We start from the raw sequence: 19,727 nt of genomic DNA, 5'->3' as shown, positions 1-19,727 counted from the left end.
GCTTTTCTCTCCTTGCATGTGTTAGATGCTATATTACACGTAAAATAGAAAAAGTCTATGTGCTTCTTGGAGTCAAGGAATTTTCTTATTTCTCTTTCTACCCCATGATTAGTATGATGCCTTATTCAGGCTAGTATATTGCTTTGCAAATATTTATTACATTCTTTAACAGGACAGCTGGCTCTCTGATAAGCCTGGCAATTTACTCTTCAAAGTTTCATCTACCTGGGGCTACCCACACCTGCCTGTCTTCTAAGCAGTGTATTGATTCTCTCTTCTACCTTCTCTAGGGACCAAGAAGGTCCTGAAAAAAAAAACAGTGTATTCTGTTCTACTTAATTTATGTGCCTTTCTTTAAAGAAAATAGCTGAAGATTTTTGTGTTGGGGTTGCACTTACTTTTAAATTTGAGACTTCATCAAGCCAACACAAAAGGTTAGTTGAGAAATACTGAAACCATATATGTACACACTGTACGCTTTTTCACAAGTTACAAACCCACATGTGCAATCATATACTAAACTTAGAAAATGTGATCTAGTTATGTCCAGGCAACTTCATTTATTTCTTTCAGGCATTTGCGGTTTAAATTCAGTTAAATTCAGGATTATACCTCTCTCCCTCTTTTGGTCTGAATTTGATTTTAAATCATGGCGATTACACAGCATCCTTGAGCTTTACCTACTGGATACCCTGAGCACTTCTTCCAATCATGATGATCAAACATGTCTCCAGACACTGCCAAATGTCCCTTTGGAGGCAAAATTTCCCACCTCCCATTAAGAACTACTGTATAGGTTTTTAAAAATCTCTCGGCTATATGAGGCTATTCCAGAATTACTTCTATTTTTCATTCAGGACTCCAAAGCTCTGTGTGAAGGCTTACAATATGTTTAGGGGCAGATTCCAGTGTTGTAGAGCTTGACGTTTGTATCAATTTGGGTTTCCTCTTTAAGGTAAGAATACAGCCTTTTTTGAAAATAAAGCTTAGCATAAAAGTTAATTAGTGAGAAAGAATTATAAGAAAGTGTGCATTTTTAAAAGCTGAAAAATACCACAAATATTACAAAATCCAGGAAAATACTATATATATTAGCTATTTATAACACTCATTTTGGACTACATGTTTGGCTATCTATTCTTTGATAACCTCTTCCTAGGAAGAGAAAAACATTATTTTTTATAGAGGGAATAGATCATTTAGGTTTTTTCTACCATTAGTAAGTTGACATTTGTTTGTTATTAGTGATATTTAAGAAGTGTTTATTTCAGCCTCACAAATTATTATACTTGTGATCCAATATATTGCAATGAATAAAAAATATGATTTTATACACAGATATTTTTTTCTGCTTTCAGTATGGCTTCAGGTTGGAGTCCTGTTGGAGAATTCTGGTAAATTCTATTTCAGTGATTGCCATCAGAAAAAAAAAAAAGATAAAGTGGGAGGAGTGTTGAATTATAATGAACAATAATCACTGTGGCATTATTGAGTTTATTCAGAATAGGAGGACATTTCTGTTTTGAAGTGTTCACCATGCGACGTGAACTCTTTGTTCACAATTCAACAGGTTTGATTATTGAAAGAATCTTCCACAGACTAGATTCTAGATCCATTCATTTCAATATTTTTTTCTTCTACTCCACACATGCTTTCAGTTCTTGGTATCATAGGACACATGCAGCTAGGCATACAATTTTCTCCTTTCACATTACTGCCATGATCCTGGGTAAGTCAACAAGGGACATGTTGGGTACGGTACACCAGGAAGGCTAGCAAAAATGTGATTATACACAGAAGTGGCCTGTGAACCACATAAACACAACCCACTTTACCCAAACTAAATTTATTCTCAACTCACCTTTCCTTCATCAGGATCCCCAAAATGTCAGCGGCCACCTCATTACCCCCTTAATCAGAATGGGTATAACAGGGAGGGCATTAGAATGGAAAGAGGCAGATGTCTTCATTGATAGTTGTTAAAACATCTTATTTTTTGTACATTTTTTTAAAACAATTAACTCCTCAAAATACATTCCTATGGCCTTTCCCAGGGATCAGGCCTAAACTGGCAGTAGGACATCCCTCTTGCAATCTGGGACCACTGGCTCCTAACCGCTGGCCTGCCTGCCTGCCTGATTGCCCCTAACCACCTCTGCTTTGGCCCCTGCCACTGCAGCTTCATCTGGAAGGTTGTTCAGCTGTCTGGTCTAATTATTATATTATGCTTTTATTATTATAGATTAGTTTAAAGCAAACATATTTTCATCATAGCTGCTGCTGTAGGATCAAAGGTAAGGGAGATGGAGGAGGGGAGAAGACTCAGGCTGGAGACTTATATTGGCTCACAGGAAACAGAGAGAATAAAGAGTTCAGATTTTGTAATAATACTTCCTCCCTCCAACTCAACACAGAGAAAAATGTATTTTATAACATTTATGACACACGGTGCATTCCCACTGGATTAAGATCACTCTTGATTTGATCTGTTCTAGAATTTCTTACAAATGGAATCAGACAGTATATATGTTTTTGTAACTGGTGATTTTAGCTCAGCATAATGTATTTGAGATCCATCATGTTGTTGCAGATCTATCAATTATTTCTTCTCTTCACAGGTGAGTCATATTTCACTATATGTTGGGCCATGATTTGTTTGTACATTCATTTGTTGATGGACATTTGGGTCATTTCCAGTTTCTGGGCACTATAAGTAAAACTGCTATGAACGTTTATATATAAGTCCTTATGTGGCTGTGTGTTCCAATTGCACTGGGGTATCTAAATTGGATCATAAGTCAAGCATATCTTTAAGGAAATATCATGAGCAAGTTACTTAATTTCGCTATACCTCAGCTTCCCCAGTTCCTGTAAACGGAGATTGTACTGTGTATTGTCTATAAAAGTGTGATAAATCTAATCCATACAGATGTTTAGCACCATGTCTGGTACTGAGTAGTACATGAAATGATGGAAGTTTTTACTAGATAAGGATGTTCTCTAGGACAGATGAAAATTGAGGCTCCAGTCATGAGGGTTGTAGGGTTGCTTCCTAGATGGAAAGAAAAATGAAGTTGTTTGGAGCCCCTTGTTAGGGTTCTTATCCCTGTACCATCACTTGGTTGCTTGGTATCCTTAGGAATGTTCTGAAACTCTCTGCGCCCAGTTCCCTCATATGTAAAATTAGACAAAATTCTGTATTACTAGTAGTATCGGTAGTCCTCTTATGATTATTATTTCCATATTATATTCAGATTTTAAAGGAAATTCCTTATATTGGGAAGACATATTGTTCAAACAGATTTTGTGTGGTTTGATATCGAAACGAAATAGGGTGAACTGCATTTGGTAATTGGCTCGCACAGGAAAGGATTTTTATAATCCTAAGTGTCCGTCTCTCTTTGTTTTCCCTTGAAGATGCCCTGATGCTGGAGAATGCACTTGCCTGTAACCTACCACTTTCATGGTATCACTCAATCAAAGCCCTCTCTCACGGAGATTTTTCTATTTTTACAACCTGGCTGGTGTTTATGGGAATAAGTTGATAGAGCCCCTTTCCCCCGCTTTAGCTCCTCCATGAGATTTATGTGATTTAGGATTTTGTTGTGAGGTTCTTGACAGATGGGGGAGGACATGGAATTGTAATGGCACTCTCAGATCTGAAACAGTGTGGAGACGTGATGCATCTAGAGTTGTTATAGTCGAATATCTGTAGCACATAAAACACCAAAAGCTTGAATTCTGCCTTACCTGGTAATGGCACTGCCTGAATATAGGTTGCTGTGGTATTGGAAGAGGATGGACTGACAGAGAGATGCTAAAGAGCTACTATGATGTGTAAAAGGGGGACTTGCATAGATAAGCTTTCATGAAAAATTATTTCTGTCAGCACGAATAGAGACATTATGTAAACTGATCACAGGAGGCTGTTGGGGATCAGAAGGTCAGTAAAATATCCCTCACCTTTGCAAGTCATAGTGTCTCTGTCTTCATTTTGTGTCTTGATGTTACAAATTTCACTTTTCTATTCTGTAAATAAGATAAAATAAAAATACAACTGATTTTAGTGAAACATAATGATTAGTAATAATCTTATAATTATTTAACTATGAGCATGCAATAATAAAACTACTTTCTTCATTTTGCCTGTCAGATTATAAAATATTCTCATTTTGATTGGTGCCTAGGTTTTATAGATTCAAGGGAAAACTGTCTTCAGTGAATGTTATTGAGGAATGTGTCCTCTGGCTTTGGGATTCTTGGATACTGAAGAATAAAGATAACCAATTCATGCATGCGTTCATTCATTCATTCATTCATTCACCAAATACTTATTGAAGGTCTACCAATTGGTAAGTACTATTTTGGGCACTGGAACAACAGAGCTGAAAAAATAAAGTCACTTCTTGGTGGTGAAAATAGGCACTAAACCAATATGAAGACAAATATGTACAAGTTCACGTAGAAATAGAAGATACAAAGAAAAATACCACGTAAGACATTTGTCTCTGGGGTAATAGAGTTCCAGTAGGAGGATATAGCAGTACAAAGTCTTTAAGCCAGAGTGAGATGGCTTTGTCTGAGGAACAGGAAGAAGATCATTATGGCTGGACCACATGAATGATAGGGTGAGTAGACAACTTTCCCAGCACAACCCCAAACCACCACCAAAGAAACAGCTCTCACTTGGAGTATATGGGGTGAGTTGAGGGGAGAGGTCAAAAGAAAGTTAGATTGTAGAAGTCGCAAGAATACACCAAGAACTACCTTGTATATGTAATACAGTTATTATAACTACTTTCTAATTCTTCCTCTCTGCTATGATCTGAATGTTTATGTCCTGGAAAGTTCATATGTAGAAATCCTAACCTCCAAGGGTAATGATATTAGTAGGCGGGCCTTTGGAGAGTGCTTAAATCATGAGAGTAGAATGCTCATGAATGGGAGTAATGCCTTATAAGAGAGACCTCAGAGAGCTGCCCCTTCCATCATGTGACCTATTTTCCCTTAAATTGTCAAATAAAAATATGACAACAGTCAACACAACAATAGCTGTCCGGTGTGAATGAATCAAAATTATACCTATTTTCTTGTCAGATTGGCAAAAAATACAATATATTTTTTTGGTGTGCCACAGAATTCTAGTAATTAGCTTATGTGTGCCATGAGATGAAAAAGGGTGAAAATTGCTACTCTACATATGAGCAAATAAATACTCTAGAGCAATGCTATGTGTAGGCATATTAATAGCCTGTAGAGTTAGGAGAGAGGAGTTCACTTACAAAGGAGGAAACCACATGATTATTCAAAGCAGTTATAAAGTACAAAATCTAGAGATATTTAAAATGGGTCAAACAGTTTTACATACCTTTGCTTTACGGATCGTGAAATAGCAGATGTTCATAATAATGGTACTCCATCATCTGGAAACCAACTTAGAGTTTCAGCAAAATTACTTAAGGATTCAGAGAAATGCGCAATACCTTTTAGAAACATAAACATACTAGAATTTTGCTTTTTAACATTTAAGAATAAATCTTATATGCCTGTAAAATCCAACCATCCCAAGTGACAACTTATTCAGAGTTCTGGATAAGCTGGGATTTTGCAATACCTGGCTTTTTGAAATGTTATCTAATGTTTCCTGGTTTGCTATCTCTAAGTTTCACCTCAAATTTTATTGTTTCAAGATTGTATTTATAATATATATTATTTTGATAGTTTATAACAGTATTTTCACATAGGCAGGGATTAAACTTTGTCTTTTATTTCTGCTACCATTTTTTATTTCTACCCTCTTCTTTTCCTTTCAAAACTCATTATTTCAAATATATCAGAAGGATCTTACATGTGATTCACTGAGCAAAGGTCACCTCTAAATAGGAAAATGTTACACTTTTGATTTAATCTTTTTTTGCTGCAGAAGTGAATTCAATTGAGAGAGATTTTTTTTCTAAATAAAAAACTTTCATTTCTTATGAGTAAGATACAGATTGATTACACTTTGTGCTTCAGTTGTAATGATTTTATAACCTTAGCTGCAAGTAGTCTAGTCTCTTTGGAGGGAGGTCACATTAGAAGATAACTTTCAAGTCAGGTGTTGCCCACTTTCGATATTTTTATCAACTTAACTGCAATATCTTTAATATGTAAAATAACGAGGGTGTTTATGCAACTTATCAGAAGCTTTTAAAGAATGAGTATTCAACCTCGCCAGTTTGACTCAGTGGATAGAGCCTCATTCTCTGGACTGAATGGTGTTGGGTTTGAGTCCATTCGAGGGCATGTACTTTGGTTGCAGGCTCCGTCTCCCGTCAGGGCACATGCAGGAGGCAACCAATCCATGTGTTTCTCTCACATAGATATTTCTCTCCTCTGTCTTTCCCTCTCTCTTCCACTCTCTAAAAATCAATGGAAAAATATCTTCGGCTGAGGATTAAAAAAAAAAAGAAAAAAAGAATGAGCATTCAAATTTTTTACAGCTTAACTTAGCACCAAGAAGATGGGGATAGGAATGGATGAAAGAATAAGTCAAGAATAAATTCATACTCTGAAACAGATGATAGTTGACCTGACCTAATACTGATTTATTTATTTTTTTTACTTAATTCAATTAACAATGGTTTGAGCAATTATTTTTTGAATTCTCTACACTTCAATTTTTGGCAGATTACATAATATCTTTATAAACCCTGGTTCTATAAATATATAGGTATATTGTTAAATTAGTTTGAGAACAAATATATTTTATAATATGTGAATCAGCATATTAACTTCTACAAAATCAATTACTAATGTCCATTTTTGATGGTGTCATACTATACCTTTTTCCTTATATAAATATATTTGTCCTTTTTATATCAAACATTGTATATACACATTTATTTAAATTCAAGTGAAGTTGAAATAATTCTGTTTTTAGAATTTGATTATCAGAAAGATAAATAGAAACTTCCTGTGTTCTTAGAAAATTAAGACCATGAATTGACCAACTTATCTAATCTAATAATAGACAAATATGCAAATTGACCGCACCTTTGCTACACCCAAGCCACGCCCACCAACCAAGCCACACCCACCAACCAATCAGGACGAGTATGCAAATTACCACAACAAAGATGGCAGCTAATTTGCATATCAAGACAGCCTGGAAAGAAGCCAAGAGCTGCAGAAGGGAGTAAAGCTTTGAAGAAGCAAGCAAGCTGGGGGGTGGGGGCGGGGAAAGCAGGCGGGCTGGAGGAGAAGGCGGGCCTGTGACAAGGGCGGAGTGGAGGCGGGGCCGGGGCGAAGGGAAATGCAGGCGGGCTGGAGGAGAAGGTGGGGCGGGCGACAAGGGAGGAACGGAGGCGGGGTAGAGTGCAGCAGGAAATCCTATTGCAGGATTTTTCCTGCAACGGGAATGCTAGTAACATTATAATTATGATTTCTAATTTAGTGATAAGGTAATTAAATGTTTTTATATGTAATGAAGGCCAATAGTGTTAGCTTAGGTAGCTGGTTATTAATAAAGGAAGGAAGGAAATGGAATCAGGCATTAAGTCTAATAAACTAGGGAGCTGAATCAGACGTTAAGCCTGATTTACTAGGAAGCTATAGCATTCCCCGGCTTCCCAAGGGACTGCCACATTTTCCATGAAGGAATTTAATACCAGAGCAATCCCAAGTGGGCAGGAAGAATCACCTTGCAGTACAGCCCACAGGGGACGACCACTAGTAGTGGGATTATCAGGGGAGGAGTGGGGGAAATTCCTTTGTTAGGCGCATGTACAGTAGAAACCAATAGGGAGGTAAATAGAAGCAGCCCAACGTTGGAGCAAGCATAGTAGGAGCCAAAATAGCGACATAAAGGGGTGAAGCCTACCCAGGGAAAAGGATTGGATTGCATAAGGAAGCGCAACCTTGGATTACAGAAGGGGATTATTTACAAACCCATTACAAACCTGGGAAAATCCAGGATGTAGTTTGAATAGTTCGAAAGAAAGCCTGCTCATTCCAAAACACCAAGAAAATACATGGAGGATTATCAGAAATCTCGAGAGCAGTTGCTGCTAGAGCCTGCCTGCCCTCTACATCCCTGAGGGCATAATATTTTCCTTCACCCCAATAAATCTTTTTAAAAATATATGTATTTTATTGATTTTTTTATAGAGAGGAAAGGAGAGGGATAGAGAGTTAGAAACATTGATGAGAGAGAAACATCAATCAGTTGCCTCCCGCACACCCCCCACTAGGGATGTGGCCACAACCAAGGTACATGCCCTTGACCGGAATTGAATCCTTCAGTCCACAGGCCAATGCTCTATCCACTGAGCCAAACTGGTTAGGGCCGTCCCAATAAATCTTGCCACTATGTTTAAACTTCTCCCATATGTGTACCCTTTGAAATTTCTTTTTTGCAACACCGCGAGAACCCATTTTCACCAGCAACAACAGATGTCTGTAGGAAGAGAAGGTAGTATGCAATAATTAAACCTGAACCAATTTATATCTTAATTTATTAAATCCTTTATTTGAATGTGCCATGTTTCTTTATTGCTTATTTGGTGTTTTATAGTGCAATATACCAAGAGGAAGCAATCAATGCAGATCTATTGATCAAAAATGAGTTAGAACAGAACAAAAAACTAAATAGTGTTTTACCTGAAATAGCTTTTACAGGACACTGATAAATTCAGTAACTATTTAAGTCAAATGAAATAAAATCATAGTGATCACTTCACAAGACAAAAATAAAGAAATTTAAGTCAAGGAACTCTTCATAACTAGGAGTTGTTATCTACACTAATAAAAGAGAAATATACAAATTGACCATATCTCTGCGATGCCCACCAGCCAGTCAGGAGTTAGTATGCAAATTAACCCAACAAAGATGTCTGGTTAATTTGACTACGCAGGCACGGAGGAGTTGGTTGGGGTGGGATGCCTGCTATTGGGGGGTGGGCTGGGGGCGGAGGGAGCTACAGAAGTGGTGCTCCAGCCAGAGTGGAGAAGACTGAAGGCTCCCGTTGGAGCCAACACTGAAGGCTCTGGCCAGAGAAAAGACTCTAGCCAGCTGGAGAAAAGACTCCGGCCAGAGAGAAGATGGAAGGCGGTGGCCAGAGTGAAGGCCTGGGTCCCGTGTGCTGAAGGAAAACCGGTTCCGGCAGCCAGGAAAAGGAAGGCCTATTGCATGAATCTTTGTGCAATGGACCTCTATTATGTAAAATATTTTCTCAAATGCAAGAATCTAATCTCTGTGAAAGGTACATAGTAAATGATTTGTCATACCCTCAATGTGCTTTTGTAGGAAAAGGGGACTTTTTAAAAATAATATTAATTGCCTAAAATGAGCTATAAATAAAAGAGGAAAAGGAAAAGGGATTTAATTGTTGGAGATATCAGGACATCAAAACCAAAAATACACTAAGCACAAATCAATATGGTATTGGTACAGAAGCAGACAATCAAGTTACAGGTATACAGTATTTTGTAAGTGAATGTTATTAAAGTGAGAATTTAATATATAAAATGATATATTCGATGGGAACGGGTAATTTTTTTAAAGGTTCTGCTTTAATGGCTATCCATCTGGAATAAATAAAATTGGGATCTATTTTATCCCCTACATAAAAATAACCCAGATGAATTAACTATCTATATATATAAAAGCCTATGTGACTATCTATATATATAAAAGCCTATGTGACTAGTTGCCAGCCAGGCCAAGGGACCCTACCCATGCACGAATTCGTGCACCTGGCCTCTAGTTTAATAGTTTAAATATCAAAAAAGAAAATAGAAGAACATTGAAAGTTTTTAAAATTTAGAAGTGTGCTTACAATATATACAATTTTGGCAAAATATTCTTTTTATTTTTTAAATCTTCACTGAGGATATTTTTCTATTGATTTTTAGGGAAAGTGGAAGAGAGAGGGAAAGACAGAGAGAAACATTGATGTGAGAGAAACACATCCATTTGTTACCTACTGCAGGAGCCCTGACCAGGGCCTGGGCCAGGGAGGAGCCCGCAACCAATGTACATGCGAACCAGGGACCCTTTGGTCCACAAGCCGAAGTTCTATCCACTGAGCAAAACTGGCTAGGGCTGGCAAAATATTCTTAATCAAGACTGTAAACCCAGAAAACATATAAGAAAATGTTGCCATAATTTACTATAAGAAAACGAAATTTTTAAAATTTGAAACTATAGTATAAAAGATGTCAATAACAAGATGATAAATGTAGACAGATATTTGTGACAAAATTGATATGCTAAGGCCTTCCCTCCCCTCTCCTTTCCTCCCCTCCCCTTCCCTTCTCTTCTCTTTTTTCCCTTTTTGCTTGTTTTCTTCTTCCTTCTTTATTTCTAGTAGTGTAGATAATCGTGGACATGCTAAAAACATCAGAGATATGGATTTTCAAGTGGTTGATACTAAAAAAAAAAGGAAGAAAGAAAAATATAGCTGCAATTTTGAAAATGATAATTTCCACTATAGTCACTTACCACTACTTATATGAATTATGAAACTTTAAAACTGGCTACACTTACTGTGAGGTTTTGAAATAAAATAAGGTAGTTAGTTTTAAAAAATGCATCAGCAAATGAACAACCATAACTTCTGAAAATTGAGTAGTACTTCACTATATTTTTGCATATGAGTATTCTCAGCTTTGAAACTACAAGTGTAAAGAGTAAATTCATTGTAAGATTACTTTCTGGTTTTGCTTTTAAAATTAATTTCACTTTTATAAAAATGGAACATTTAGGTGTGAAGGAAATACAGTCTTTGTCCTTTGCGATTGTTGTTTCATTTTGCCTGTCTCCATTGGCTTTCTTTATTTACCTCTTTCAGGAATATATTCAAAGGTAAACTAGATAGATTGCTGTTTATTCATCAAAATGTTAAGGCACTTTCTTTTTTTTTTCCACTTCAAGAAAATTTGTAAAATGTTTTTTAAAAGGAAATATTTCGTTTACTCTTTATATTTCAGTAAGGTGGTTATTAAAATCTCGGTTTTAGAGAAGAGGAAAGTAAGGCTCTGAGAGCTGAAGTTAATTAAGGTCACACAAAGAGCCAGGATGTAAACCTATCTGTAGAACATGATCTACTACAGCTAAAAATTAGTAAGAGACATTGTAACAAACAAAAGAAAAAAATCGAATTAAACATTAATTGTTCAGAGAAATTCTTCTCCATGGTTTCCTCCTGCTCCTACATGCCTTTGCTGGCTTCCTCATGCTCCTACATGCCTTTGCTGGTTTCCTCATGCTCCTACATGCCTTTGCTGGCTTCCTCTTGCTCCTACACGCCTTTGCTGAATTGCCTGTCCTTACCCAGGCCATTGCTCAGTCTCGTGTTTACAGGAAACCACCTTGAAGGTTGGGGTAGTGCCTCCCCTTTGAACAAGGAGCAGGCTTTCTAGGAAAGCAGTGGATCCCCCAATTTCAGAGTTCTTCTCCTGTATTTGCAGCATCTTTATAATTGTTCCTTGCATTTTATGAGCACTCCGGATTTGCTTGATACGAGGCATAAAGGACAAAGAGTAGGTTATTAAAAAAACAAATACCAGGAACGAATTCTCCACATACTATGTCTGTGACCCTTGATTATTGAAAATCAAACAATGAACTTCCATAGAAACGTATTTTAGCGTCTACAGTGTGCCTGGTGCGTGTTAATTCTTTTTGTTGCTTTACCCCTTGCAAGAACGCTTGCGATGAGTAATCATTTTTTTTTTTTTTACCAAGAAATGTAGAATAAAAAAGAATCTTCAAAGCAAAGGGCCCAGCAGATGCTTGCTTCTGAAATATATGCAGTATAAATCTGAGGGAGATCCCGTCATAGCAAAGGACTGCACATGACTGGGCAAATATCACTTATTATACAGTATGTTAGGGCCATTTGTACCTCATAATTCTTATGAAAGCGGCTTTACCCTGACAAGAAACCACGCTCCAAATACTAGTCCACGTCCCAGGGCACTAAGTCAAAGTCAAGACAGATGTCCAGATACATGTTTTAAAGGAGCACCAGAATGACTTCAACTAAGCCAAGCACCCCATTTCTTTGTTGCTAAGCGTCTGAGGACGGTTCCCCCAGGGCCAGTCTCTCAATCATGATTTTTAGCCGCCTCCCCCCTCCCCTCTTCCCCCCCAGGCACTGAGAATCTTCCTCTTTTCCAGGAGTCTTCCCTGGGGATAATGGGACTCTCTGCACACATCTAAGATCCGGGGGCTGATGATGGATGTGTAAGATTCAAGAGAAAGGCAATTTAGGGAAGAAATAAAGCAAGAAATGTCAGGGTCAGACCTGAAGAAAACCCAGCTGCCCCGGTGAGAAGATGTGTGTAATCCAAGCCCGCCGCTTCGGCCTCGGAACGCTCAGGGTAACTAGGCAACGTCGTTGCCGTGGTAACCCGGGACGCTCAGAGGGCACCCGGGAGAGTCGCCGCCGCCGGGGCAGCCCTTCCGTGTCCGGAGCTGGCCTGGTGGGAGGGGTGATGGAGTGTCAGGCTCTCGCGACAGCTGCGAGGGGTCGTTGGCAGGCTCGCCGACGACGACGTTGTTCCTAGGGACGCGGTGGACAGGCGGCGGGGGTGGGCGGCGCGGCCCAGAGCGCCCCGATGGCTGCTCAGCAAGGGGTGCCCACCTCGCCCCTGCGGGCTCTGGAAGAAGCTTTGGGCATGGGCTTGACGGCTGGCGGGGACGCCTCGGACACCGCCGAGGGCACCTACTACCTGGAGCGTATCCTTCCCGCGTAGGCGCGGCCCCAGGCGCCGGCTGCGGTAACCGGTGTTAGGGGCCAGGGCCCGAGCTCTCCGCTGGGGGGCGCCCTTGAGGCTTGGGGCCCCGATCCTACCCGGTTGGATCGCAAGCTGGCCTTTTCTGCCACCGAAACCCCCTTAGATAGTGGCCAGAGTAAACTTTGGGTAAAAGTTTTGTGTGAAGGTGGAACAACAAATGGATCCAACCCTCGATTGGGCTTAGTGTTTTCCCCCCAAGCTTTCAGAATTTCAGAAGGAATTGGTCAGGAAAGTTTGGAGACTAGGGAATCCTCTGTCTTTGGGCTTTTAAGGAGCTGACGCTCAGAGTATCCCCACCCGTATCCAATGCTTAAAAAGATTTATGTTGATAGCATCAACTTCCTGGATAGTTTCAATTTTGGCTTTTTAATCATAAATACGTGTTGTTTTTTTTTTTTCTTCTTTAGCAACTAAATAATATCCTGGTGAGCTGACAGGGCTCAGAGGTGTTGGGAGAAAGCCAGAAAGTGAAGAGCAATTATCAATGGAAATAACAAAAAGTTGAATAGCCATATGTGGATAATTAAGTTAACGATTTCTTGTGTAAAACTTTTGAGCACCCTTCGATCCCTGGTGGGTTATGGGTGGCAACAGATCAATGTTTCTCTCTCTCTCCCTCTCTCTAAAATCAGTAAAACATATCCTAAGATGAGGATTAAAATACTACAACAAACTTTTCAGCTCTCCTCTAGGCATATAGATTAATTGTACTGATGGGAGGTTTCATGAGAAAAAAGTTATCTATTCCTTTCTTTGGGCAGGTAAGACGGAGATGGTTTATCTATTTTATTCTCAAAGATATCAAGGAAACTCCAAAATCTACCTGTTATGTATGTACGTATGTATGTGTATTTGTTCCACTATAGTCACTCCAGCTCTAATTCAAGACTTCAGAGACCCAGCAGTGGTTCTCTGAAGCTCAGTGGCTGTGAGCTTTGGCAAACTGATTAACCTGTCTGACTCAGGCTCAGTACACATCCCTGCTGCAGGGAACTTTGAGGAACTTAGTTGAAAAGATCAAAGAAAGTATGTAGCATTCTACTCGAGGCAAACATGATCTTTCCAGGCATGTAAGTTTGAAGAGTTTGAAATCAATTTGAATGGAATATGTGGGTGCTTTAATGTCTTAAATGAAGTTTTATATTCTGTTTTCATAGCTCTGTCAAGCTTTTTAAAAGTAATAGTCCTTTTTAAATTAAAAAACAAGTCAACATTTTTTTTTCAGAGCAATCTACATCAAGTATAAAGTTACCCAGTATCCTTGCTAGTGAATGGTAACCAGGCATCTTAACATTTTTTTGTCTGCATTGAAATGATTTCTGTAATACATAGTTAATTGTTAGCATGAGACAAACACGAGGTAACTGTTTGCGACATTTTTGTGAAATAAATGGTGGAACTCCAAGATAGCACAGTTTTCAGCAATGAAATCTGTGTTCTCTTAACTGGCAGGGGGATCACTGAGTCACTACTGCCAGCATGTAGCATTTTGCACAAAACCTATCAAGACTTCTCTTGATAATCACACTTGCAAATATAAGCAACTCCAAGTTTTCATAATTTTGTTATCTCGTTTGGGAATTACCTAGGCCCTTTGCTTTTCTTTCATCTCTCTTTGCTTGACTGACTACTGTTTTGGCTTTCAACCAAAGAGTAGTCAGGGGATAACAAAGCCAAACATTTAACCAGTCAATTTTTCTACATTCAGTGCAATGTTCAGGTAAAGGTTTAGACATGGGGGAGACTTAATTCTTAGGTTTGAGGATTACTACTCCTGAATGCCAAGTATCCCTGTATCCCTGGGCTCCCCTAACATGCATAATTAAGAGTTGACTGTATAATGTTATTTGACATTGTTTCTTAAGGCAATTATGATAGTTGCTGAAGTGAGACTTTCTTGGGTTTAAAGTCTTTAGCTCTCAGGTAATTTAATTGAGCTATTGCAGCGGATAAAGAAAAGTTATAATAAGCACAAATGAATCAGAAATCCGATGTTCTCTACTTTGCACGTACACTTTATCACTTCTAATCTACCACATCTAGTGTTGGACTTTATTTATGACTGAACAGATGCTCCTAGAACACTAGACAACAAGCTATCAATATTGAGCAAGGCTTTGAAAGATGTTGACTCAAATTCTCCAGGAGATCGGCTTTTTCTTTGCTTCTAAACATTTACACATGAAGAACATGTACACATTAATGTGGCCCAAACCAGAAACACATCCAGGATCCATTATGGGGGGAATGGCTTCATCACATTGAAGTTCCCACATTCTTTACAACAGGGTAGAGATTATATTCAGGAAAAAAGGATTTCTTACCCCTGCAACACCCCTCCTTTGTAACCTCCTAGCCATAATAGTGACACCTGTTTCTCTTCTGAAGCACTTCACAGTATCATTGCTTTTATGTTTTAAACTTTCAAAAGATGAGATACAAATATACATGACATAGTCCTTATTTAGCTATCACCAGAGCTTTAAGGAATGTGGTCATGGCGTGCCCAAGCCCTCTGGAGAACTCTTCATAAGAAAGGTCTTGGCAGCGTTGTGGAACATAAAGCTAGACGTTAACTAAGTGATCTGTAAAGGGCCACATAGATGTCTCCAGAATTTGTAAAGGTCAGTTGTCTTTTTTTCTTTTTTTCCCCCTTGATTTTTCCATCATCATTTATCCCTCATATACCCTTTTCCACTTCTCTCTCCCTATTCCCAGAACCACCACACCTTTGTCCAGGTCTATGAGTTTTTTCTCTCTCTCTTTTTTTAAAAAAATATATATTTTATTGATTTTTTTACAGAGAGGAAGGGAGAGGGATAGAGAGTCAGAAACATAGATGAGAGAGAAACATCGATCAGCCGCCTCCTGCACACCCCCTACTGGGGACGTGCTCGCAACCAAGGTACATGCCCTTGACCTGAATCGAACCTGGGACCCCTCAATCCGCAGGCCGATGCTCTATCCACTGAGCCAAACCAGCCAGGGCTTTTCTCTCTTTTTTTCTTTTTTGCTCAATACTCTCTCTTCTTCACCCCTCCCCCCCCCCCCCCCCCCCCCGCCAACCCACGAGCTATCAGCCTGCTCTCTCTCTATGAGTTTTTCTCTATTTTGCTTATTAGTTCATTTTGTTTACCCTCTGGGATGGCATGGGTAGACCTGGAGAACATTATGCTAAGTGAAACAAGCCAGTCGGAGAACGACAAGGACCATGTGATGTCACTCATATGTGGAATTTAATGCAGGTTGATTGTCGTTTGCAAATGAACCCTCTGTTAGAAATCAGTACAACTCGGGTGAGGTTTGCAGTTGCAGCAGTTACCACGGGCTGCCTATTAACGTGTGGCTGGAGACATTTGGGAAAGCCCAGTTCCAGTTGGGAGATGCCGGCAGGAATGAATGGTACTAAGAAAGCTAAGGCTTAATTGATTTTGTTGCTACCTGTCCAGAGAAAGACCTTGTTCAAGGAATGGAATACATGGCTCTAGGAAAGGGAGGCCCACAGAATGGCGTTTTTGTGATCTCCCCCCTTGGTGGTGAGTCTCTGCTCCCCAGCTAGCCTTTGGTTATTATAGCATCTTTCTAGGCATTCTAACACTAAGAATTTGGCCCATGAGATTGTGGACATAAATAAGTTTACTGGCTACTGAAAATGTGTCCTCTGACCCCAACAACAATCTCTGAACAGCGATTTCTGAGGATTGAGTGAGTTAAGCCGGTCCTTCGAGGCAGCTCCAAACTTAACTGTGCGTGCAAGTGCAAAATTAAGGATTCCAGACCCTGAAATATGGTGATCACACTAAATCGATAATCATCTAAGATAGACGTTTGTCTTTTTAAGTGACATTCCTAGCCAGTCTTTCATTACAATAGTGTAATGTTCACGATAACTTTGTTTAATTAAAATTGAACTTTTGTCATTTAAATATATTTTATTCTTCTTAACATTTTAAAATTTCTTCTCTCTGTTACGTTACTTCTCTGGAATGTTTGTAGTATTAAATGAAAAGATATTGTAAAATCCTCAATATTATCATTATGTACTCAAGTTGAGTATTTCTTATTATCATTGCAATCCTGAATTTGCACACGGGTACTTAGTGGCACCCTACATACAGTCAAATAAAAAGGATCGACAATCTGAATGTAGAATCTAGACCAGGAGGCATGTTACTTGCCCAGAGTGCTGAATTTTACATGCAGGAAAGTCATAGGCTATTTGGCGAGAAAAAAATGTGTTTTGTTCTGTGTCCTCTAGTTGGAGCAAACTTTAATGTGCATATGAATCAAAGATATGGATCTTTAAGTGAAGTTTCTAATTCAATAAGTCCAGGTCAGGGCTGAGACTCTGCATTGCTAACAAGCTCACAGGAACTACTGGTAAGAACTGTAATAGGAGTAGCAAGGCTGTATGCAAACATCTTAACATTTTACCTTGATATTTTCAGACAGAGGTGCAACATGTTGATATCTTTGTGTATCTACTGGCTTACAAGTTGGAAAACTTACACTGCCACCCACTGTGTAAGTCTTATATGAGTCACATATGTAGAAAGAAAAATATTTTCCAGTTTCAGAAGGCAGAGGATGTGCAGCAGCTGTCCAGGGCAAGGGTGGCCAATACATTTCCATTCTGGGCAATGGGCAATGCAACCGAAATGGTAGTGGCTTCCTGGTAAGTGTGTTAATAAGAATTCTGAGGCCTAATGGAGACTCGGCGGGAAAGACTGCAGGAAGCAAACATCGGGGAAAGTGGTAGCAAGCATGCCAGTTATTTCCCATCTTTGGTTTACATTATTCAGTTAACTTGCTTTATTGAAGCTGGAATTCCTAAGAAAGGGAACATAACTATGGTGTTTGCTATTTACGGCAATTTTCTTTTATTTCAATTCAGTAAGTAAAATGTTGATTATGGAGGATCCAACCTAGATTTTCGATTGCCTTGGTGTACATTGGCTCTGCATCGATGGCAAAGATTACAAAGCCATTTCTGGCTATAGCAGCTTTGGGAAATCATGTAAAATATAATTAGCTATATGTTTCACTCCAGTTCTTTATAGAGATGCGGCTGCTGGCAGTGATCACTACCTATAAATGTGGTAGTGGGAGAGACTGGTGTGTGAGCAACGTCGTATGCTGCTCATGTCTGCAAATTGTTTATTTCTTCCTGGCTGCCGTCCTTTTGCAGAACCTTATTTGTGACGGCGTCATAAGAGGTGGCACCTCAAGCTCTGCTCCACTAGACCAGCTGAAATACGTCTCAGGCTTCCTGCTGTTGTGTCTTCTGTGGCACTGTGATGGGGGTCGGGCTCCCTGCAGTTTCAGTGTGGGTGCCTGTTGTCCTGTTTTCTGATAACATCTAGATGGTCAGGATCTAGTGAAGATTCTGCTAGTGCAAAAAGTGCCCATTAGTTCACCTGTGTTGACTAAGTACCAGGGAGCTGAGTCATGCTGTGCAAACTCACAAATACTATTCCTTCCAGGGCAAGGGGACATGTGGAGAAGTGGGACCCTGGTCTGAGTCCAGGCTGTGACTCTAGGACACAGAACCTGGCTTGGAAGTAGGCGGTGTGGTAGATGGTGGCTGCAGACAGGGCGGGAAAGGGGAGCCACAGACGGTAGCCTCGGCAAGAGCAGACAGGAAACCAGGCCCAGTATAAGTGTCAAATCAAGCTCAAACAGGCTGAAAGGCAAGAACCAGATCTGAGGGGAACAGGCTGGGAAAAAAGTGAATTTTAGAACTGGAGTCCAGTGATGTTCTTTGAAGGGATACTAGGTAGATAAAGGAAAGGGAGCTTTGTAAGGGCCCAGAGTCAGCTTGGCATTAATAAACTGTCTTTAAGCCAGATGCCAGCTTGTTGTTCTACAGTGGAAAAATAATTTCGTGAGGATTGTGACCAGATTAATTGTAGGGACATTTCCTGGAGAATAGGCTCACCCAGGAGATTCGATTACTGTGGTTCTACTTTTACTGGGAAACTTCCTCATCTGTGAAGGTTTTATCTTTCAGACAATTCTGATGAACTGTCTAGTTCCACTCTGGCAATTCTGCCTCTAAAGCAGTGCTTTGCATACGTGGTGTTCTGTCAGATTCTGCTTTACGCTATCGTTCTGGCATCCCGAGGGCCAAGGGGATACGTTATCTGTACAACCTACAGTGTCCTCTTCATGAGAATCTGGGAGTGTAATTTATTCATGCTTTGAAACCAGAAATTGCTGTGCATCTACTGAGAATTTTGTCTGTTTTCATTGGATGGATACTGAATTGGTATCTGATTATATCCTCCTTTCACCCTGACTGCTGGGAAGCTTAGAGTCAAACCTGTGGCCTACTTTTCACAAAATTATGAGACCCATGGCATGTACTGCATCTTTACTTTTATTTTTACTTATTTAATTTTTTCTCAAATTTTTATATTCATTCATTTTTATATTATGTAATGTATGCATATTTGTAAACTGTCACAGTATCATTTTGGGATTCGTTCATGCATTGTCCATGTATTGCTAGCCAGATAGACAGATGCGTGCCAACATGCATGCCAACGCACATTTATTTCTCAGCAACACTGCAACATCACATTTCAACTGAGTTACTTCTGGGAAGATTTTCTGTTCAAGTCATTTTGTGGATACTAAAAATGTCAATCAAGGAGGATATCAGTTCCTATTTTGGGTTTTTGTCCTTTTCCTCATCTTTTGTCTCATTAATCTCTTGGCCTTGGTTAATTTAACTTTTGGCTCTCTAGACCTTTCGTACTTCTCCCTTCTTTAAGGAATTCACATTGAGCTATTTAAATGATTTGATTTAGCTGTCCATACTATTTCTTAAGAGTTTGGAAAACAACTAGGTTTGAGTTTATTATCTAGGATATTGGCAAAAATTGCACATTCTTATTGGGTCACTAGAAATAGTATGGCTTAGTTGAAAATTATTGACATTT

At 39.3% G+C, this 19,727-nt stretch overlaps 1 protein-coding gene and 1 long non-coding RNA gene across 4 annotated transcripts in view; one reads left to right on the top strand and one right to left on the bottom strand.

The window, feature by feature from the left end:
- Positions 1-1,474: 1,474 nt before the first annotated feature.
- Positions 1,475-12,351, bottom strand: LOC114232857 (uncharacterized). Of its 3 annotated transcripts, none has more exons than XR_003618976.2 (4): positions 12,291-12,351; positions 5,369-5,434; positions 3,964-4,029; positions 1,475-1,725 (listed from the first exon to the last, which is right to left on the bottom strand). It is a non-coding gene; the product is annotated as an uncharacterized LOC114232857 (long non-coding RNA). The 3 variants fall into 3 exon arrangements; XR_008557503.1 differs by having other exon boundaries at positions 5,369-5,455; positions 12,291-12,344; XR_003618975.2 differs by having other exon boundaries at positions 5,369-5,483; positions 12,291-12,327.
- A 229-nt stretch (positions 12,352-12,580) lies between these two features.
- SPAG16 (sperm associated antigen 16) overlaps positions 12,581-19,727 on the top strand; it is a 659,304-nt gene continuing 652,157 nt past the window's right edge. Inside the window, exon 1 of the mRNA XM_008145284.3 lies at positions 12,581-12,724. Within this exon, the coding sequence (XP_008143506.2) occupies positions 12,604-12,724 (121 nt within the window). The 5' untranslated portion in view covers positions 12,581-12,603. The remainder of the gene's footprint in view (positions 12,725-19,727) is intronic.

This window comes from Eptesicus fuscus, chromosome 11 (genome assembly GCF_027574615.1).
Source record: "Eptesicus fuscus isolate TK198812 chromosome 11, DD_ASM_mEF_20220401, whole genome shotgun sequence".
Taxonomy (NCBI): domain Eukaryota; kingdom Metazoa; phylum Chordata; class Mammalia; order Chiroptera; family Vespertilionidae; genus Eptesicus; species Eptesicus fuscus.
This window is presented reverse-complemented; position numbering and strand designations above follow the sequence as displayed.